Raw genomic sequence first — 16,755 nt, forward strand, 5'->3', positions numbered from 1 at the left:
TGAGAGTTCATCATGCCTTAAACATATCAACAAATTTTGGTATGTCTTTAGCAGATTCGACTGAATCCATTTTCCTGCCCTGCTTTTCGGATATGCTCTGCAAGAGTTCCTTTGCCCCTGCATCCAAAATGGATTGCTGACAATCAAGGATGTATATAAGCTGTATTAACAAAGGTAAAGAAAAATAATTCAGCATTACAGGACTTTAGCTGCTGAAGTTCCAAAATTGATGGAAGCATCACATTGAATTATAGAATATAACCAGAAACTGACAGATGCATGAAAGAGAGCGATGACAGCTGTTTACATACAATTCAATGTTTTCCCTTGGAATGGCTTATGAAGCAATGATAGGTCAAAATTCATACCTTTATCCATGAGGCCAAGTCCAAATTTAGATTGATAAATGGCTCTCATTGACAAAATAATCTTAGCATCAATTATTTCCTCCACTAATCTCTTTGTTCTCCGCTCAAAAACCTAAATGTCAAAAGAGTGTGCAGCATCAAAGGGTTACGAAAGAAAGCAACAACGAGAAAGAATTTCAATAGCAGAGATCACAAACACTACAGAGGATTCATTTGTTCAAACACGAGAATCACCAGGAAGGGAAGGCACTGAGGAAAAGAGAGCATACCAGAATATGTGAAGCACCTGATCCAGACCTCAAACCAACTTCATAGGATGAAAAATGAGCCCATTCACTTACTTTAAACATCCACCTGTTGAGGTATTTAATTTTAGAATAACAAATGAAAATTAGAAAACCACACACTCAATTTAACAATGGAAATAACATTTTGTCCATGCATAAGAATACAATAATGTAGATTAGTTCATGAGGAAGCATATTCTTATGATTCATGTTGACCATATAATAAGTATGGGACAGTGTTATGGGAGTTGGGTATCCTATTGCCTTTTCTTGGATCTCATTTCTTTATTTCGACAGCTTCTTTCATCGTCTTCTCCACTTCCTTTCTCCCCAATTAACTTCTTTAAATCGCTATATTATTTTAGTTCAATGCAAGGTAATCACTAGCTATAATTTCAAGGTCAGCAAAGTTCTCACCCATTGGAAGCCTGCTTATCGGTCAAGAATCCTCCCGTCATAACCTGGTTTCCAGTTCCCTCATCAAAACAAAGATTCAAATGTATCATGGTATTCAACCTATCCGAAACTTTAAGAATTTCACCACAGACAGGACAACAATTAATAAGTGGATCCCTGCAACCAAAAAGGATGAAAAATATGTAAGCATCGTGAAATTTTTTCTTAGTGATGAGAATAATTATCTTATCTTTAAACTATTTCAAGTTCTATACACAGCTTATTCCCTTAAGGGGGTGGTGCATATGTTGTAGGTGAAAATTTTCTGTAACAGAACCTCAGATACATGGTAAAGAACACTAACTAAAATATTGGCTGAAATGCCTATTCTTCGTGAACTGGGTCCGTAGATACATTTTAGCTTCAGGAACTAAAAAGATGAAGCGCTCCGGAAGGGCGAAGGAAATGAAGAAGGATCTTGACGTTTATATGTTAAGTGAAATTCCCAGGGAGCGTACCAATGTGAGACACTAGGCACTTCCAATGAGAGGTATATGCCAGTACAAATGCATTAGAGCATTTGCAAACCATGTAAAACAAGACAACATGGTTACTTAAAGCAGTAACCACCATAATATGCATAGGTTACTGTGGTATTTGAGTTTGTTCTGATCAAAGTGTGTAGACTCAAGAACAGGACAAAGGATTTACTATATTGGCAATAAACGCATGCTATTAGGTTATGCACACATGTAAAAAAGATCATCACAATTATATGAATGTTTTACTTTCTAATCATTCTTCTAGGTATATTTCCAGCATTTAAACATCTGGTCAATGGTAAGTACGACTAAGACACAATGCATAGGATGTTGTTTTAGTTACAGCAAGGAAAAAGAATTTCTGACGTTGAAATCGGCGTATGAACCCTTGTCATCATAAAACCTAAAATCGACTGGACAATCCGCAAGACAGTTAGTAGTGAGAAGCTTGGCCACAAGAAGTTGTGGTGGTCGATTCTACTTCGATGTTTTATTACTATAACTCAAGCAAAGATCAACAGGGTTCTCGTAGAGAATGAGAAAATGCGTAGCTGATGTAGATTTGCCCCCATGTATTTGTAGAATGGTTGGAACCCTTCTGCAGGTCAGCTGAGAGGGCTCCTAACAGGACCCCAGTCCCTATGCACAATCTTTGTATGGCCTGAGCTGAGGTGCAACACCTGTAGTCTGGTCTTATTGAAAAACGAGATCAGCACCAGCAGCTTGGTCTGGGCTCATCCTGACAAGATGGAATTGGATTGAATGAATCTCATTGAATGTGTTCTTCTCTTTAAATAGAGATTCAAAGGTAATCCTTTCCTATTACAATGCCGATTTTCAGCAATTTTCTATGTTTAACGAGAGTTTGGCATAAGCAGAGAAGGTCAACTCTTCCTCTCATCTTCTTTTTATTATACAGAAAAATAACGTGTACATATATGGAAATTAAATACACCAAATAATGATCTTGCCTAATATACATTATTCTTAATTGATTTTCTTTCTTAACACTCCCCCTGGGGTATATATATCTTATAACCCTTGCTTGGAACATTGAAATCTCAACCGATTATTGTTCAACGATTTCATAAACATATTAGCAAATTGGTCTCCGATCTTCACAAATGGTGTATATGTATCACAACATACTATCCTGTCCCAAACAAAGTGACAATCAACTTCAATATGCTTGGTCTTTTCATGAAAGGCTGGATTGGATGCAATATGTAGAGCAGTCTGATTATCATAGTGCATCGGTATAGGAGTAGAGGGTGAAAGGTTGATTTATTGAAGAAAGCGCTGCAACCATGTCAGTTCACTAGTAGTATGAGCCATCACCCTATATTTTGCTTCTGCACTTGACCTTATTACTACAGTTTGATTCTTACTTTTCCAAGAGACGAGATTACCACAAAAAAAAGTACAAAAACTGGTAGTGAATCGTCTATCCAAAGGAGATCCTACCCAATTTGCATCTGTAAATCCTTCTACTATGATATGTCCATTTGGCTTATACAATAATTCAAGACCTGTGGCCTTTTTCAAATACCAAATAATACGTATCACAATTTCACAATAAGAAACTTAAGGAGCATCTAAAAATTGACTAACAATGTTGACTGCATAAGAAATATCTGGTCATGTGATAGTAAGATAATTCAATTTTCCAACCAAACGACAATGTTTTCCTGGTTCTCCAAATGATTCTCCTTCATCCTTTAAAAGCTTCACATTAGGATTCATGGGAGCATCAACTGGACGAGTTCCAAGAAAACCTGTCTCATCTAACATCTAACAGGTCAAGTACATACTTCCTTCGAGATAAGTTGATATCAGAGCTTGCCTAGATCTTTGATTTGGAAATATTTTTGTAGAAACTGTTTCAACCGAGCTTTTCCAATGAATTTCACACCAAAGGAGCCGAAATTACCAGTTGCCATCATAAGAGTATTAATATTAATAGGACTCAAGCTCAATATAGGAAGCCCAATAAACAGCAAACCCAATTTAAAATTGAAAGCCCAAGCAAACTAAACAAGTCTACCAAGATAATTTCAAGCCAATAACTATTTAGCCCAATTAAATAACTCAAGACTAACCCAAATTAAATCTTCAGCAGCTCACAGATTTTACAAAGGCAGCCCAAATTAAATTTCAAAGCCCCAAATAAAATTCAGTATTGCAAGCCTAAAATAAAATTGAAGTCCGCCGAAATACCCAAAAATTAAAAAATTTTGGGGCCTAATCCTAGAGCCCAAATTAGTTTACTATAACAAGCCAAATCTTAATGTTTCAGTGAACCTACTAAACAAACACATAGAAGTCCGATTTGTACCTTCACATGATCAATGATTCAAGAATTCGGCCACCACAGATTTCGGCCACACAATCGTCGGCCACTACAAAAAGTGCCGACTTGAAGATTCCGACTCCACCAAAAATTTCGATCCACGCAGCCGTTAGCCACTACAGAAAGTTATTTAATTCAGATTATTGATTTAGAAAGCATGTTTTTCAGAACTAAGTTATTTTTTTTAAATAAGCAATTCTTCTAAAAGTTAAATTCAGTTTAGTTAAATCACTTCATTTGCATATTATATTAGTATTAAATATTTTAGCATAAAAATTGCTTCTTTTGAAGCACTGTATGGTAGGAAATGTAGAAATCTAGAATGCTGGGATGAAGCGGGCGAAAGAAAATTATTAGGTCCTGAATATGTTCAATTATTGTTGAGAAAGTAAAGATAATTAAAGAAAAGTTAAAGACAACTCAAGATAGACAGAAGGATTATTCAAACAAATGCAGAAGAAACCTTGAATTTGATGTTGAGGATAAAGTTTTCCTGCGATTATCGTCATGGAAAGGTGTTATCAAGTTTGGTAAACAAGGTAAATTGAGTCCAAGGTATATTGGCCTATATAAGATTGTTGAACGCATTGGTCCAGTTGCTTATCGATCAGCTTTGCCAACGGGATTGTCGATAATCCACGATTGTTTTATGTTTCCATGCTTCGTAAATACATTTTTTATCCGTCTTTTGTTTTGGAATCACATCCAGTGGAGTTGAAGGAAAATTACATATGAAGAGGAACCATTTCAGATATTGGACAGAAAGGAACAGGCCTAGCATAGTAAAACTATTCCTTTGGTTAAGTCTTATGGAGGAATCATGCTATAGAAGAAGCCACATGGGAAAGTGAAAAGAAGATGCATTCTCAGTATCCACGGCTTTTTTGTACATAGCAAGTTGAATTTCAAGAATAAAATTCTTTTAAAGGGGTGATTATTGTAATACCTTAATTAATTGAAAGGTCAAACCAAAAAACTATAAAATAATAATAAAATAGTTAGGTAGTGGATTGATTGTTTTATATCAACCCATTTGGGTCGAAATCCATGTCCACACACAAAAACATACAACACAGAAGAAAAACGAGGCAGAAAATAAAAGGAAAGAAGAAAGAAGGAATAAAAGAGGAGGAAGAAGAAGAAAATAAAAAAATAGAAAGTTCGCCAACGTTGTTAGAAAATAAGTGCTTTCTACTATTAAACTTGAATTTTTCAATTCAAAGACAAGTAAAAAGTTACTTATTGAATAGTTATGTTTAATTTTAGAGTTGTTAGATTATAATTTAAATTCAATTTTATTAAGAGGAAACTATTGAATTAAGTACAATAAGCTGTGAAATTAAGTTAAATGAAAGAAAAATTGCTTAAGTGATTAAAGGAATTGGAAAATTGCTTAAGTATAAAAAATATTAGGATTTAGTATAGCTTATTTAATTATTGAAGTTATTTGAAATGGTTAGTTGTTAATCTAAAAATTATATCATCTTTCAGACGACAAAACGGAGATCAGTACAACCTACCGAGCTGATTTTGCATACATAATTGAGCAAAAAAAACTTAAATATTTTCAAGTATTGATAAAGTATTTACACCAGTACATTATGTGCAATTATGTGTACAATTATATGATTATTATGAATTTTTTTTTTTTTTAACTATGATACATGTGGAGCTTCATAGTTTGTACACGATATATTTGTGATTTTGGTGTGTGAGATGTGATATAGAGATCGACAAAAAAAGTACCCATGATTATATATTTATTCTAGTTCACTGAAGGGTCTTGACCATGTTCTATAATACATTGAGGGGTCTTGACAATGGATGAAGAGGTTTTAACCGTGTACATATAATTCATTAACACGCCTTGACCGTGTTCTAGAATTGATTATATTCCGTTCACTGAGGATGCCAGAGGCTAGTGTCGGAGTGATTAGCCCGAGGGACAATCTACGCTCGTATGATTAGATTACATATTTCAATCAAATAGTACATTTTTCGTGAATTTTCGAGTACATTTGATGTAATAAGATGATTGTACAAATTTTTGTTGACGATTATATCATGATGATGAGATGATATTTTTCAATATTATGAGATGTCTCGCATCTTGATTATTATTATTATTATATGATGTTATACTGTGAAGTGTTAAATGATGTAAACTCGATTTTCATTAAAATTGTATAAATGAAAAAATATAATTATTTTCGAACTTTTCTACTCTTGAGCTATCAACTCAGATATTTTCTCACGATTTTTCTTATCAGGTAGCAATTGAGTTTCTAGGCATCTTTTGGATGCTTTCGGAGTCAAAGCCATACAACAGAGTTTGCTAGTATGACTCATTTCATAGAGCATGTAGCTAGTGTTTGGGGACACGTTTATTTTCAAATGTGATTTTGCATCACTTATAGATAGTTATAGGGCTCACTGTGTATTTTGCATCCATATGTACATTTGATGTTATTTTCATAGTAAAAGTTGACATTTCAACTTATCTCTATTATGTTGTGTTAAATTTTAGGATTTTTGTATAGTGAATTACAGGTCGATTAGTCCTAATTACGGGGAGATAATGCCAAAATTCTATTAAAATAATTTGTAAAAAGTTGCATATTGTAGTAGCCTTGATGGTGGGTCCGACTTTTAGTTGGTATCTATCATCTAATACTTTAATTTAAAAAAAGAAAAAGAAAAAAAAGAAATAGAATTATAAAAAAAGGAGTAAGGCGATCAATTGGATTGATTATATCTGCTGCCCTAGAGGTTCACAACCAAGTCCCGACTGTCCCAAGATTGCGATATCATCTAATACCTTAATTTAAAAAAAAAAAAAAAGGAAAAAGGAAAAAAAGAAATAAAATTATAAAAAAAGGAGTAAGGCGATGAATTTCATTGATTATATCTGCTGCCCTAGAGGTTCACAATCAAGTTCCGACTGTCCCAAGATTGCGACTGGAATACCCAAGAAGACTATAAAAATAGTCTAAAATTAGAGATTGAATCCTAATTTAGAATCCGTGGCTTTGATACCTTGAAAAGAAAGATGGAATTAGATTGAATTTGAACATGTTCTCTTTAAATAGAGATTCAAAGGTAATCCTTTCGTATTACAATGCCGATTTTCAATAGTTCTCTATAATCTAGGCTAACTATAGATGGAAAATACAAATATGTTTATATTGTCTTTACAATCATGCCATACAATTGTGCAAATATTACGTCCTGATTGACACATCCTATCAATCCAACACTCCCACCTAGTAAAGTCAAGTTGGTGGCTCCACATGGTACCTCATTATGAAAGTGGCTTTGTATCAGTCTCAAAGCTTTGAAGGAATTAAATTTTTTAAGCTAGGCATGATAAAGCTGGAACATACTTAAGCATAAGCCGAGATCCAAGTCGCAAGGGTCACTAGAGTGAACAAAACAGTAATACATCATTATATGGATTAAGTAAGAGTCTCTATATGCAATCACTGATCACTTCCTGATGTATGATAATCCCATTGTAAATAGGATAAAAGTTAGATAATTATAATAAGATATCTAGTTATAATAGGTTAATCTTTTTATTCTTTTCTTGTTTAGAATAGGATTTCTAATTTCTTTTAGATTAGGATTTATATTAGTTTCCTGGTAGAAGTAGGAATAATTATGCCTATAAATATAGAGGCATTGTATAATTTTTAATTGATTACAAATAATTTTGCCTATAAATATAGAGGCATTGTACAATTTTTAATAATAATCAATTATTATTTAATCTATACATGACATGATTGTTAGAATATTTTATTTATTTATTACATAATTCTTATTACAAGAATTACGCAAATGTTTCCGCACCAAAATTGGTATCGAAGCAAGGGATTGCCTTAACTATGGTCTTGGTGGCAGTCGAACCATCGACATCGACGACAAACGGAGGGTTGACAAACTCGAACAACGAATCAAGGTGATCAACGAAACCCTTCACAATATCATGCATCACGCAGATGCTGACTGAGTTAAGTTTTGAAAGGAATTGCGAGCTCATGGAGAAGCAAGCTGACAAGAATTTGTTGACTTTAATTGCTATTAATGTTAATTATTTCAACAAACATAGAACACTGCAATATGTGGCTAGATAATTTCCTTGAGTCCCAGCCAAGTTAACAAACACACAAGTCATCAATGATTCTTTTTTATGTGAACCCGGATAGCTAGTCGCTATTAAACCCACAAAAAATGACACAAACCCCAAGAAAGTAAACAATCAAAGTTTAGGACTCAATTCACAAATTTGCAGACGAAACAACCAATAGTATATTAAACTATTGACATTTTGATCACGAAACTTATAAATTTAATCCAGATTTGGATTTAACCCAACCAATTAATAAATCAAACAACCCCAAGGTAACAAAGACACGAAGGACCTTTTGATTACACAATTAACTGAATCTTACCCGAATTTTGAACGCCAGAAGATCGCGAAATCTTGATAAGTTTGGTTGTTCCACACAAGAACAAATATTGGAAGCGAAAAAACCTCTCGAATTAATTCTCAAAATATCAAAGTCTCCAAAATACAAAGAATGAAATAGTCATATTTATACTAAAACCTAGAAAATAATTAAAAAAGAATTAAAATCCTAAAAACCTATTTTTAAATAAAGTAAAACACGTCCCAAATAGCTAAAGATATTAAAAATAGTAAAATCCTAATTAAATAAGAAGACAAATCCTAAAGGACAACAAAACTGTCGGCCAACATGGAATTCTATCAATTTTTGGTAACTTGCACAAAACTGGAACTTTCCGCCGAATTTATTAAAGTGCGGATCACATCACTTTTCCTCAACAAAACTTGATGACAAGTTTTTTCAAGTGGAGAGATTGATGTAGGAAAATCATATTATAAACAGGATAAAAGTTAGATAATTATAATAAGATGTCTAGTTGTAATATATTTATCTTTTTATTCTTATTTCTTGTTTAGAAAAGGATTTCTAATTTCTTTTCAATTAGAATTTATTTTAGTTCCCTTATATAAGTTTCCTAGTAGTAGTAAAGAATAATTTTGACTATAAGTATAGCAGCATTGTACATTTTTCATCAACAATCAATTATTATTCAATATATACATGACATGATTGTTCAAATATCGTTTTTATTTATTACATAATTTTTAGTACAATAATTTTACAAACGCTTCCGCACCACTTCCACTAGCTTAACTAGTGCACTATGCTCGTAGAAGTATCATCAAATCCTAAAATAACAATACTCCTGTTTATTATTTTCTGTATGAATTACCAAATTTAAGCAATTTGATAAGGAAAACATACAAAACCTCGATTTGAATATGTCCATTAGGCTTTCGGCCAGGTGTTGCCTTATCAATAAAGGCGCAAGCAAGATTAAAGGATACTATTTTAGTGGGGGTAGTCTATTCAAGGATTTTCTGTGTTCACCTATTTGCCTTCCACTATGCTGATACAGACTGAAGTTCTTGTTATTACCCCAAAAAATGGCATGAACCAACATGGAGCATACGGGTTAGATGAGAAAAGTGAGCTGAAAGCTAAACGATTTATATTTATCCATGTAGAGATCAAATAAAAGAAACATTCTAATTGTTTCCATGAGTTATCATTTTGAATTACGTAAAACATGTACAATCATAGAGAACACAAACTTCATGTATGAATAAATCAAACTCAGAAAAGCTTCCCAGGATCAGAAAGCTCACTAAACATAAAAGAATTTGGTGAAGTACAAAAAAGTAGAACAAACTGTCAATAAGGAAAAATGTACAGAAATTACGATAATAATCAAGCCTAAGTTTAAAATGTTTTAGAGGGCCATACTTCTCTTGTTGAACAACCAAAAGCATAGCCAACTCATCCATGCTGACAACACCATTTCCATCCTCATCAGCTTCTTTGAAAAGCTCCTCTTTCTAGTAAAAAAACGTAAATTGATTAGTAAGAAAAACAAATTAGAAAAGAGGCATATTCAGCAATTATACTACGAATGTAACTGGATTTGGAATCTGTAACTGTTTCATATAATCCTCTGAAGAAACTATTTGGAATTCTGCCATAAATCATAGAAGTTGATACATATTATAAACACCATGGCCAGTTCAGGGAATTCATACCCTAGGATATGATCTACAGGGTAGATCCAAATCTAGTAATACAAATATTATTTGGACTGGGTATGAGAAAAGTTAATCAATATGCACAAACTAGAATTTGAAATGCTAACCGTATTAGCAGCCAGTTGATTGCCAAATGCATCAATTAAGTCGGAGAACTCGGCAAATGAAAGGGTCCCATCTTCATTGTAGTCCTGTACAAAGCAAAGGATGTATGAGACACTATTCTAAGACCAAAAACAAAGCGATCTATGCAACGAAGGTATATATGGCTAAAATATTTGCATCATAAGATAATTCTAATGAATAATTACAATTCCAGTCTTTTCTCTTTGAATTGGAAACTGAGAGTCCAAAAATTGATGTTTTGTCACTATACATAGCGTTATGCAGGTATGCCCATGGTAAGATGCAAGAGCTATTTGTCCAGTTTGCTTCGTTCCCAAGTTGTACTCCTTTCTTTTATAAGCCTTCGTATCCAATGCACAAAGTAATTACACATTCTATCATGTAGAACATACTAACAGAATCTTAGGAAACCAATAAATTTGTAAAACACAAATCCTAGGAATACACTTCCTGGATGAAACTGTACAAGTTCATGGGATCATAATTCCTTAATTTTGCTAAAAACATAAATCCATCAGTAATAGAAGAAATATTTGCATATTATGAGGAAAACATGTCCACAACATAAAAAAGAGCAACTAATAGCATATTAGGAAACCATCAACCCAGGCAAGAATTATTAGCATCAAGCCTCTCGAGTATCATGGAGCAAGGCTTTCAACCTAAAGAGCAACTACACAGGGTAAACTTTAAATACTAGTGATGATTCATTGCGGTTCATTCTTAAGAACAAATGACAAATATATTTGCCCTTTTAGAAAGGAGTTCAGGAGTTCAGAATTACAAAGGAAATTTTTTTAAGAAAGAGAAAGAAATGATTTGCACGGGAAAACTATAACTACCACAGCCTCCAGAATAAAAAATCTAATAAAGGTGAAAGATAATATCTAAATAACAAATTAAATAGGAGCAGAAGTTTCGAACACCTCTCTGTCATATAGACGGGTTGCCCATATATATATACATATATAATGTGTGTGTGTGTGTATGTAAAGAAATGGAGACTCTATGAAGCAAATTGTCCCATAATGCAGACCTAGGAAATGGGAGCATATAAAGATCAAAATTATGAAGTCCACAGCATGCATTAGCATTAATATATCGTGTAACTATAATCCTCAACAAAGTTTAGCCATTTGAATGTTAAATGATGAGTTAACTAAACTTATGTTGAGCAACCCAGTAGGAACATTACCCTTAATCTAAAGCTGATGTGATAGAATATCATTTACCACAGTGAATTACTGTAACATATTGCATCACATGACAAAAGAATTAGATTTAAATACTAATAAGATTTTATATAAAGATCATGATGCGGATAAGAATCACTCACTTTTCTTTTCTTTGATATGCAGGGATAAAGCCATTTCTTGATCAATGAAATTATGCAAGTATTTTAATGATTGCAAGAAATTGTGCAATTTGAACATATAGATTACACTGACAGATTTATAAATGAACTATACTAGATAGACATGTGCAAAAAACAAAATTAATAATAAATAAATAAATAATGCAAATGGCAGATGAATTAAACTGCTACAACCAACCAGCCAAACCTTGGACTACAAAAAATAAAAATGGCCTTCAAGCAACTACCCTTCTTCGAGGATTTTCTGTAACAATCAGTGTAATCCTTCATGTGCAACATAAAAGTGCTTCTTTTACATACAGTGACTTCAGCAATTACTACAATCTATAGTAGTAGACATACGGAATGCAGGTATACCAAAAGAAGATGAAAGTTATAACATACCACTATAGACAAGATGCGCCTCACAAAACTTTTTTCTGTTTCTATTGGATCCTGTAAATGTTAAATAAGTATTTAAGGCACAAAGATAGTATCACAACCATCAGAAAGAGCAGTGTATCATAAAGATTTTTACCTCAATTGAACACGATATATATATACTTCCTACAACTGTAGCAGCTGATGGATCTTTCAGATCAACCTTCATTTCAGAATCAGATTCCTGCAAAATTATTTATTTATTTTGATAATGAAACATCTTTTCCAAAATTTTTACAAAGGAAAATTGAGAGAGAAAAATTTGGAAAGAATATTATATGATCACTACATCATTCTGTACTTTTTGCATAGTGGAATAGCAATCTTTATCTAAAGCAATGAATCAATAAGAATAAATCAGCTAAATAAACAGAATAAACAAACTTGACCAATCTCAGTTAATGGCAGGATTCTTTTAGTTCATGTGTTCTTTTGATAACAAAAAGGGAAAAACTGGAAATATTTTTAAATTTAGCCTCCATTTGGCAAAATTTATAAATTGTTCATAAATAGTCAAACTAAGTTTTCAACAACAAATTCCGATAGACCCACTAGTACAATCCACTTGTCCATCACTCATTTCTATCTATTTATAAATTAAGCGGCTTATAAATTCTTTCCAAACGGAGGCTTTGTGTTTAGCTCTTGGTAAATGGCAAAAGTCTATACCAAGTAACATTGCCTGATTTAAGTTTTAAAAGAACAATAGTTACCTCAAATTTGAAGAGGGGAAAAGATGGAGGTGTAGTAATCTTTTGAACCAATAACAACATTTCTTAACATATAAAAGCAATTTTTTTTCAAGACTCAGTGGTCATATTAAGTTGTTACAGAAACTTTTAATAATGTTCATCTTCCTTTCACTTCTGCAAATAACCCAAGTTATCTTGTAAATGAATTTCTCCATCCAACAACGAAAAGACATTAACATAAAGCACACAACCCTGGAAACAGCATTTATCACCTGAGTAATAAATTCGGCTAGATTAATCTCACAGTAGCCAATAAGGTTGTTCTTGGATAGTCTATTAGTCTGCATCAACACAAATATGATGAGTTGGCATGTAATGATACAACAAAGTGAACATGTATAGAGCAATCAAAAGACGCTCCTCCTCATTGATATGAAGTTAACACTTACATAATAAAATGGTGTCAACAATTGCAGATATAATACATACCTCAAATACAGATATTCTCGCAACATGTGCCCCTTTTTTCTCCAAAAGAAGTTTTTTCTCCTGTAGAAAATGAAATCAAGACTAATGGATATTAGTATGACAAACTAATAATAATGTGCTAAATTCTCCATCATTGACTGAAAAACCAGGCATAAGATGTCACTTCAATTATTGTGTAGATAAATAGCCTAGCCACAAGCATCAAGGAAATGCGAGGGGGAGAAATGTAGAAACTACAATCGCAGATCTCAATATTCTGTATTCTAAGAAGAGAAATAGTAGAAAAAATAGTACAGGTTTCCTGTGTGGGAACAAAAGATATAATCACCAAAACATTTTAATTTAGGGGAAGAGGTGTAAATAAAACATCTTCACCATGCAGAAAGGAACAAAATCGAAACAGACAATTTATATAAAATCATGATTAATCAACAAATTTTAGGAGGTAAAGACCGTCTTCTTTTTTAGAAGAATCTCATTGGGAACACCCTTTAGGTCAGAAAGGGCTGAACCTCTACGTTCCTCACAAATGGAAAATTTCAGTCCTCCAAAAGACCAGGCAATCCCTTCATGCCATAAATATCATAAGAGTGAACATTCATATTTTCATGCTCCTTACTCATATCCTTTAATTGCTCAAATCCTCGATTGATAAAGTGTAGTACTACGAGTAGATATAAGGTATTTATGATGGATTGCATAGTTGCCATTATCATAAATTTGAAAAGCGATATAATTATCTCTCAAATGAATTGGATAAAAGAAGACTTCAAAGCTTCAGACGTATTACACAGAAATTCAAGTGTCAAGTGAAGTATTGAATTTACTCACAGAATTCCAAACGGGCTTGTCAGTTCTGCACAGACGACAAAACAAAATCAACATATGAGAATAGAGAAGAGTTTCGATGGACAATCAAGCTTTTCTTTAGAAATATGTATATTAACATGTGCATAAAAGTGAATGCCTTCAGAAAATTGACGTGATATTATCTCTGCTGAAGGCGTATCGCTTGTCATATCAATTATAAGTAAATTAATTTGGCAAAGTGGCCTACTTATTTATAAGATACATGAGTTGCCAGATATCTAAATAAAAAAAAGAAACAATACTTTTTCAAGAGCGTTTAGATGAAAATAGTTTTTATATGTAGGGTCAGATCTGTTCTGGGAGGACTTCCTTTAGAGCCAAAAGTAGGAGTTATGTAAATTTCCTTAAAAGGTATAAAACAAGAAGACCAGGAATTTTTAAATTAATCGACAATTTCAAGAATCGAACAATCAGACATAATACCGTTTCTTTCTGTACTGTTATGCTAAACAAAATGTACTAACATATTCCATTATTTCTCTCTAAACCAATTATCTGTCCCTCCATTGTTACGACTGGTGATGATTTCATTTTTATCCAAAGAAAAGTTCCAACAATGTGCAGGATTATACAGAGACATATACTTAGGATGACAGAATGACTTCTTGTGCATACATGAACTAGGGATTGAAGACTTAAATGTTTCCATTTATCTCCCTGTCATGACACATCAAGTAATGGTAGTGACAACTATGATGATGATATATGCATAGAGCTGTTCTTTCTATACAGTATCAGCCATCTCAAAGCCAAGTATATGAAAAAAATTTAAATTCATATATTTTTACTAGAGATTGTAAAAAAATATGCAGACAAAATATCTTCAGCTAGTTGTTTTACATTTTTATCAGTCCTTTCTTTCAACTGCTATAATTTATCTTGAATCAGGGAAGTCAGGTTCTTCACTTTGTATATAGTACATCCCAATTCTATTTTATCTTTTACTCTAACTTATTTTATGATGTGCAACTCAAACTAATTGGTCAGCTTTTTCTACATTACAAGTAATTACCAACTGGAAATGACATTTAATTTCAACAAATTTACTTTAATTTCGCATTTCCTTGCAAACACCTTGTTTTGCACACACTCTATAGAATTTTACAGTGCAAGTGTATCCAGTATTTGGTTAACAGTTGATTATTAGCAGACCAAAAATAAAAAATAAAAAAAATCCATGTGCTATCAAGAATTCACCAGCTTATAATTATCCAGTCACGCTCAATGACCACTGTACAAGATATAAATGTAGATAAGTATGAAAAATATAAGCATTGGACGCTTAACTGATCAGAAATTTCAGTGCGAAAAGTCTGTTCCCCAAGAGAAACACAAGAAAGCCATTTGTCCTTGAATTTCATTTCCGCCTATAATAAACACGAAAACATAGATTAACAAGCAAACCCACTTCGATAATTTACAGATATTGGCATGAATTTATTCACTGTGCCTATATGAATAAAACAGGTGTACCCTGATGAGGCGGAGGAGGGCGATGCCCACAAAGTCCTCCTCCTTAAGGAGTTGATTAGAGAGATTGGATTTCGGGTTTGAACCACTACCGTGGCGGTGTAGGTGGAACCGCTGCCGGAGTTTCTCAATTCTTGAAGACTTTGAACGTGAACTGTCAGTTGACTCCTCCAGCTCCAAGGCTTCATTTTTCGAAGTACCATGCCCCATTTTTTTGTCGCCACACAATCAAAAACTTGCACAGACTCAAAGACAGATAATTAAACAGAAACAATTGCAGCTATGTGGGGGACAAGAATGGAGGTTGTGAGATTCTGAACGTACAAAAATCGGGTTAATTATATGAATGGTCAGTGAACTTTGCCTTATGTTACTATTTAGTCACTGAACTTAAAAATGTAAATCATTAGTCTGAACTTCGCCAAGTGTTACTAATTCATAATCGAACTTTAAAATGTATCTCAATGATTATCGAATTTTGCACCGTGTTACCCATCCATCACTCAAATGAAAAAATCCGTTAAGTCCAACAAACAACATTAACTTGAGTGCAAAGATGAAGGAATAAAAGTACAATGATGTGAAAGGTTAGTTACTGAAAGTTTGGACAATTTTTGTGTGGGAATTTGACGTGTACTTGCAAAGGTATATTGTTTACCATTCGATCCTTGGACCTATTCTTGTGTTAAAAAGTGTTATTAGATTTGATGTCCAGCTTCAATTTTTCCGAGTACAAATGAGCTTAGACATGACTTAAGCAAAAATAAATTAATTAAAAAAAAAGGGAAATCAAATAAAAAGCTTTTGAAAAATGAAAAAAAAAATTAAAAAAAATTAATAAAGCATGCTTGTTAAGCGGTTAAGTGCTAGGGCATGACATTTGCTCGCACCTCCTTCCTAGGCGGTGCCTAAGTGTGCTTTTTAGAGCATTGCTTTTTATATATAAAAAGATATTTATCGCATCCATTTTACTTCACGTTTAATCACGTTCTTTAAATATTTTTTTCCAAATTTATTACAAATTTTATTTGTAAGATAATTTACATGTAAACACAATTTTTTCCTCCTATTTTTAAGTATTCTTTTGAAAAATTATTTTCACTACTTCGAAAATGGGGCTCAAACAGAGCCTACATCTAGAAATAACATCTGAATATGAGAAAATTGCAATAGCAAGCTCAAACCTTTGAAATTTTCACAGACTTAATGCTAACTT

The 16,755-nt window shown here is 33.0% G+C and overlaps 1 protein-coding gene across 1 annotated transcript in view; it reads right to left on the minus strand.

The window, feature by feature from the left end:
• LOC111411735 (phosphatidylserine decarboxylase proenzyme 2-like) overlaps nt 1–15,838 on the minus strand; it is a 27,380-nt gene extending 11,542 nt beyond the window's left edge. Inside the window, exons 1-13 of the mRNA XM_023042317.1 lie at nt 15,543–15,838; nt 15,357–15,436; nt 14,031–14,055; nt 13,200–13,259; nt 12,983–13,051; nt 12,116–12,202; nt 11,983–12,033; nt 10,205–10,288; nt 9,802–9,893; nt 1,073–1,228; nt 638–722; nt 369–480; nt 17–117 (exon numbers count right to left, since the gene is read on the minus strand). Coding sequence (XP_022898085.1) covers nt 17–117; nt 369–480; nt 638–722; nt 1,073–1,228; nt 9,802–9,893; nt 10,205–10,288; nt 11,983–12,033; nt 12,116–12,202; nt 12,983–13,051; nt 13,200–13,259; nt 14,031–14,055; nt 15,357–15,436; nt 15,543–15,749 — 1,209 coding nt within the window. The 5' untranslated portion in view covers nt 15,750–15,838. The remainder of the gene's footprint in view (nt 1–16; nt 118–368; nt 481–637; nt 723–1,072; nt 1,229–9,801; nt 9,894–10,204; nt 10,289–11,982; nt 12,034–12,115; nt 12,203–12,982; nt 13,052–13,199; nt 13,260–14,030; nt 14,056–15,356; nt 15,437–15,542) is intronic.
• Nucleotides 15,839–16,755: the final 917 nt, after the last annotated feature.

Source organism: Olea europaea, chromosome 16, assembly GCF_002742605.1.
Source record: "Olea europaea var. sylvestris chromosome 16, O_europaea_v1, whole genome shotgun sequence".
Lineage (NCBI taxonomy): Eukaryota > Viridiplantae > Streptophyta > Magnoliopsida > Lamiales > Oleaceae > Olea > Olea europaea.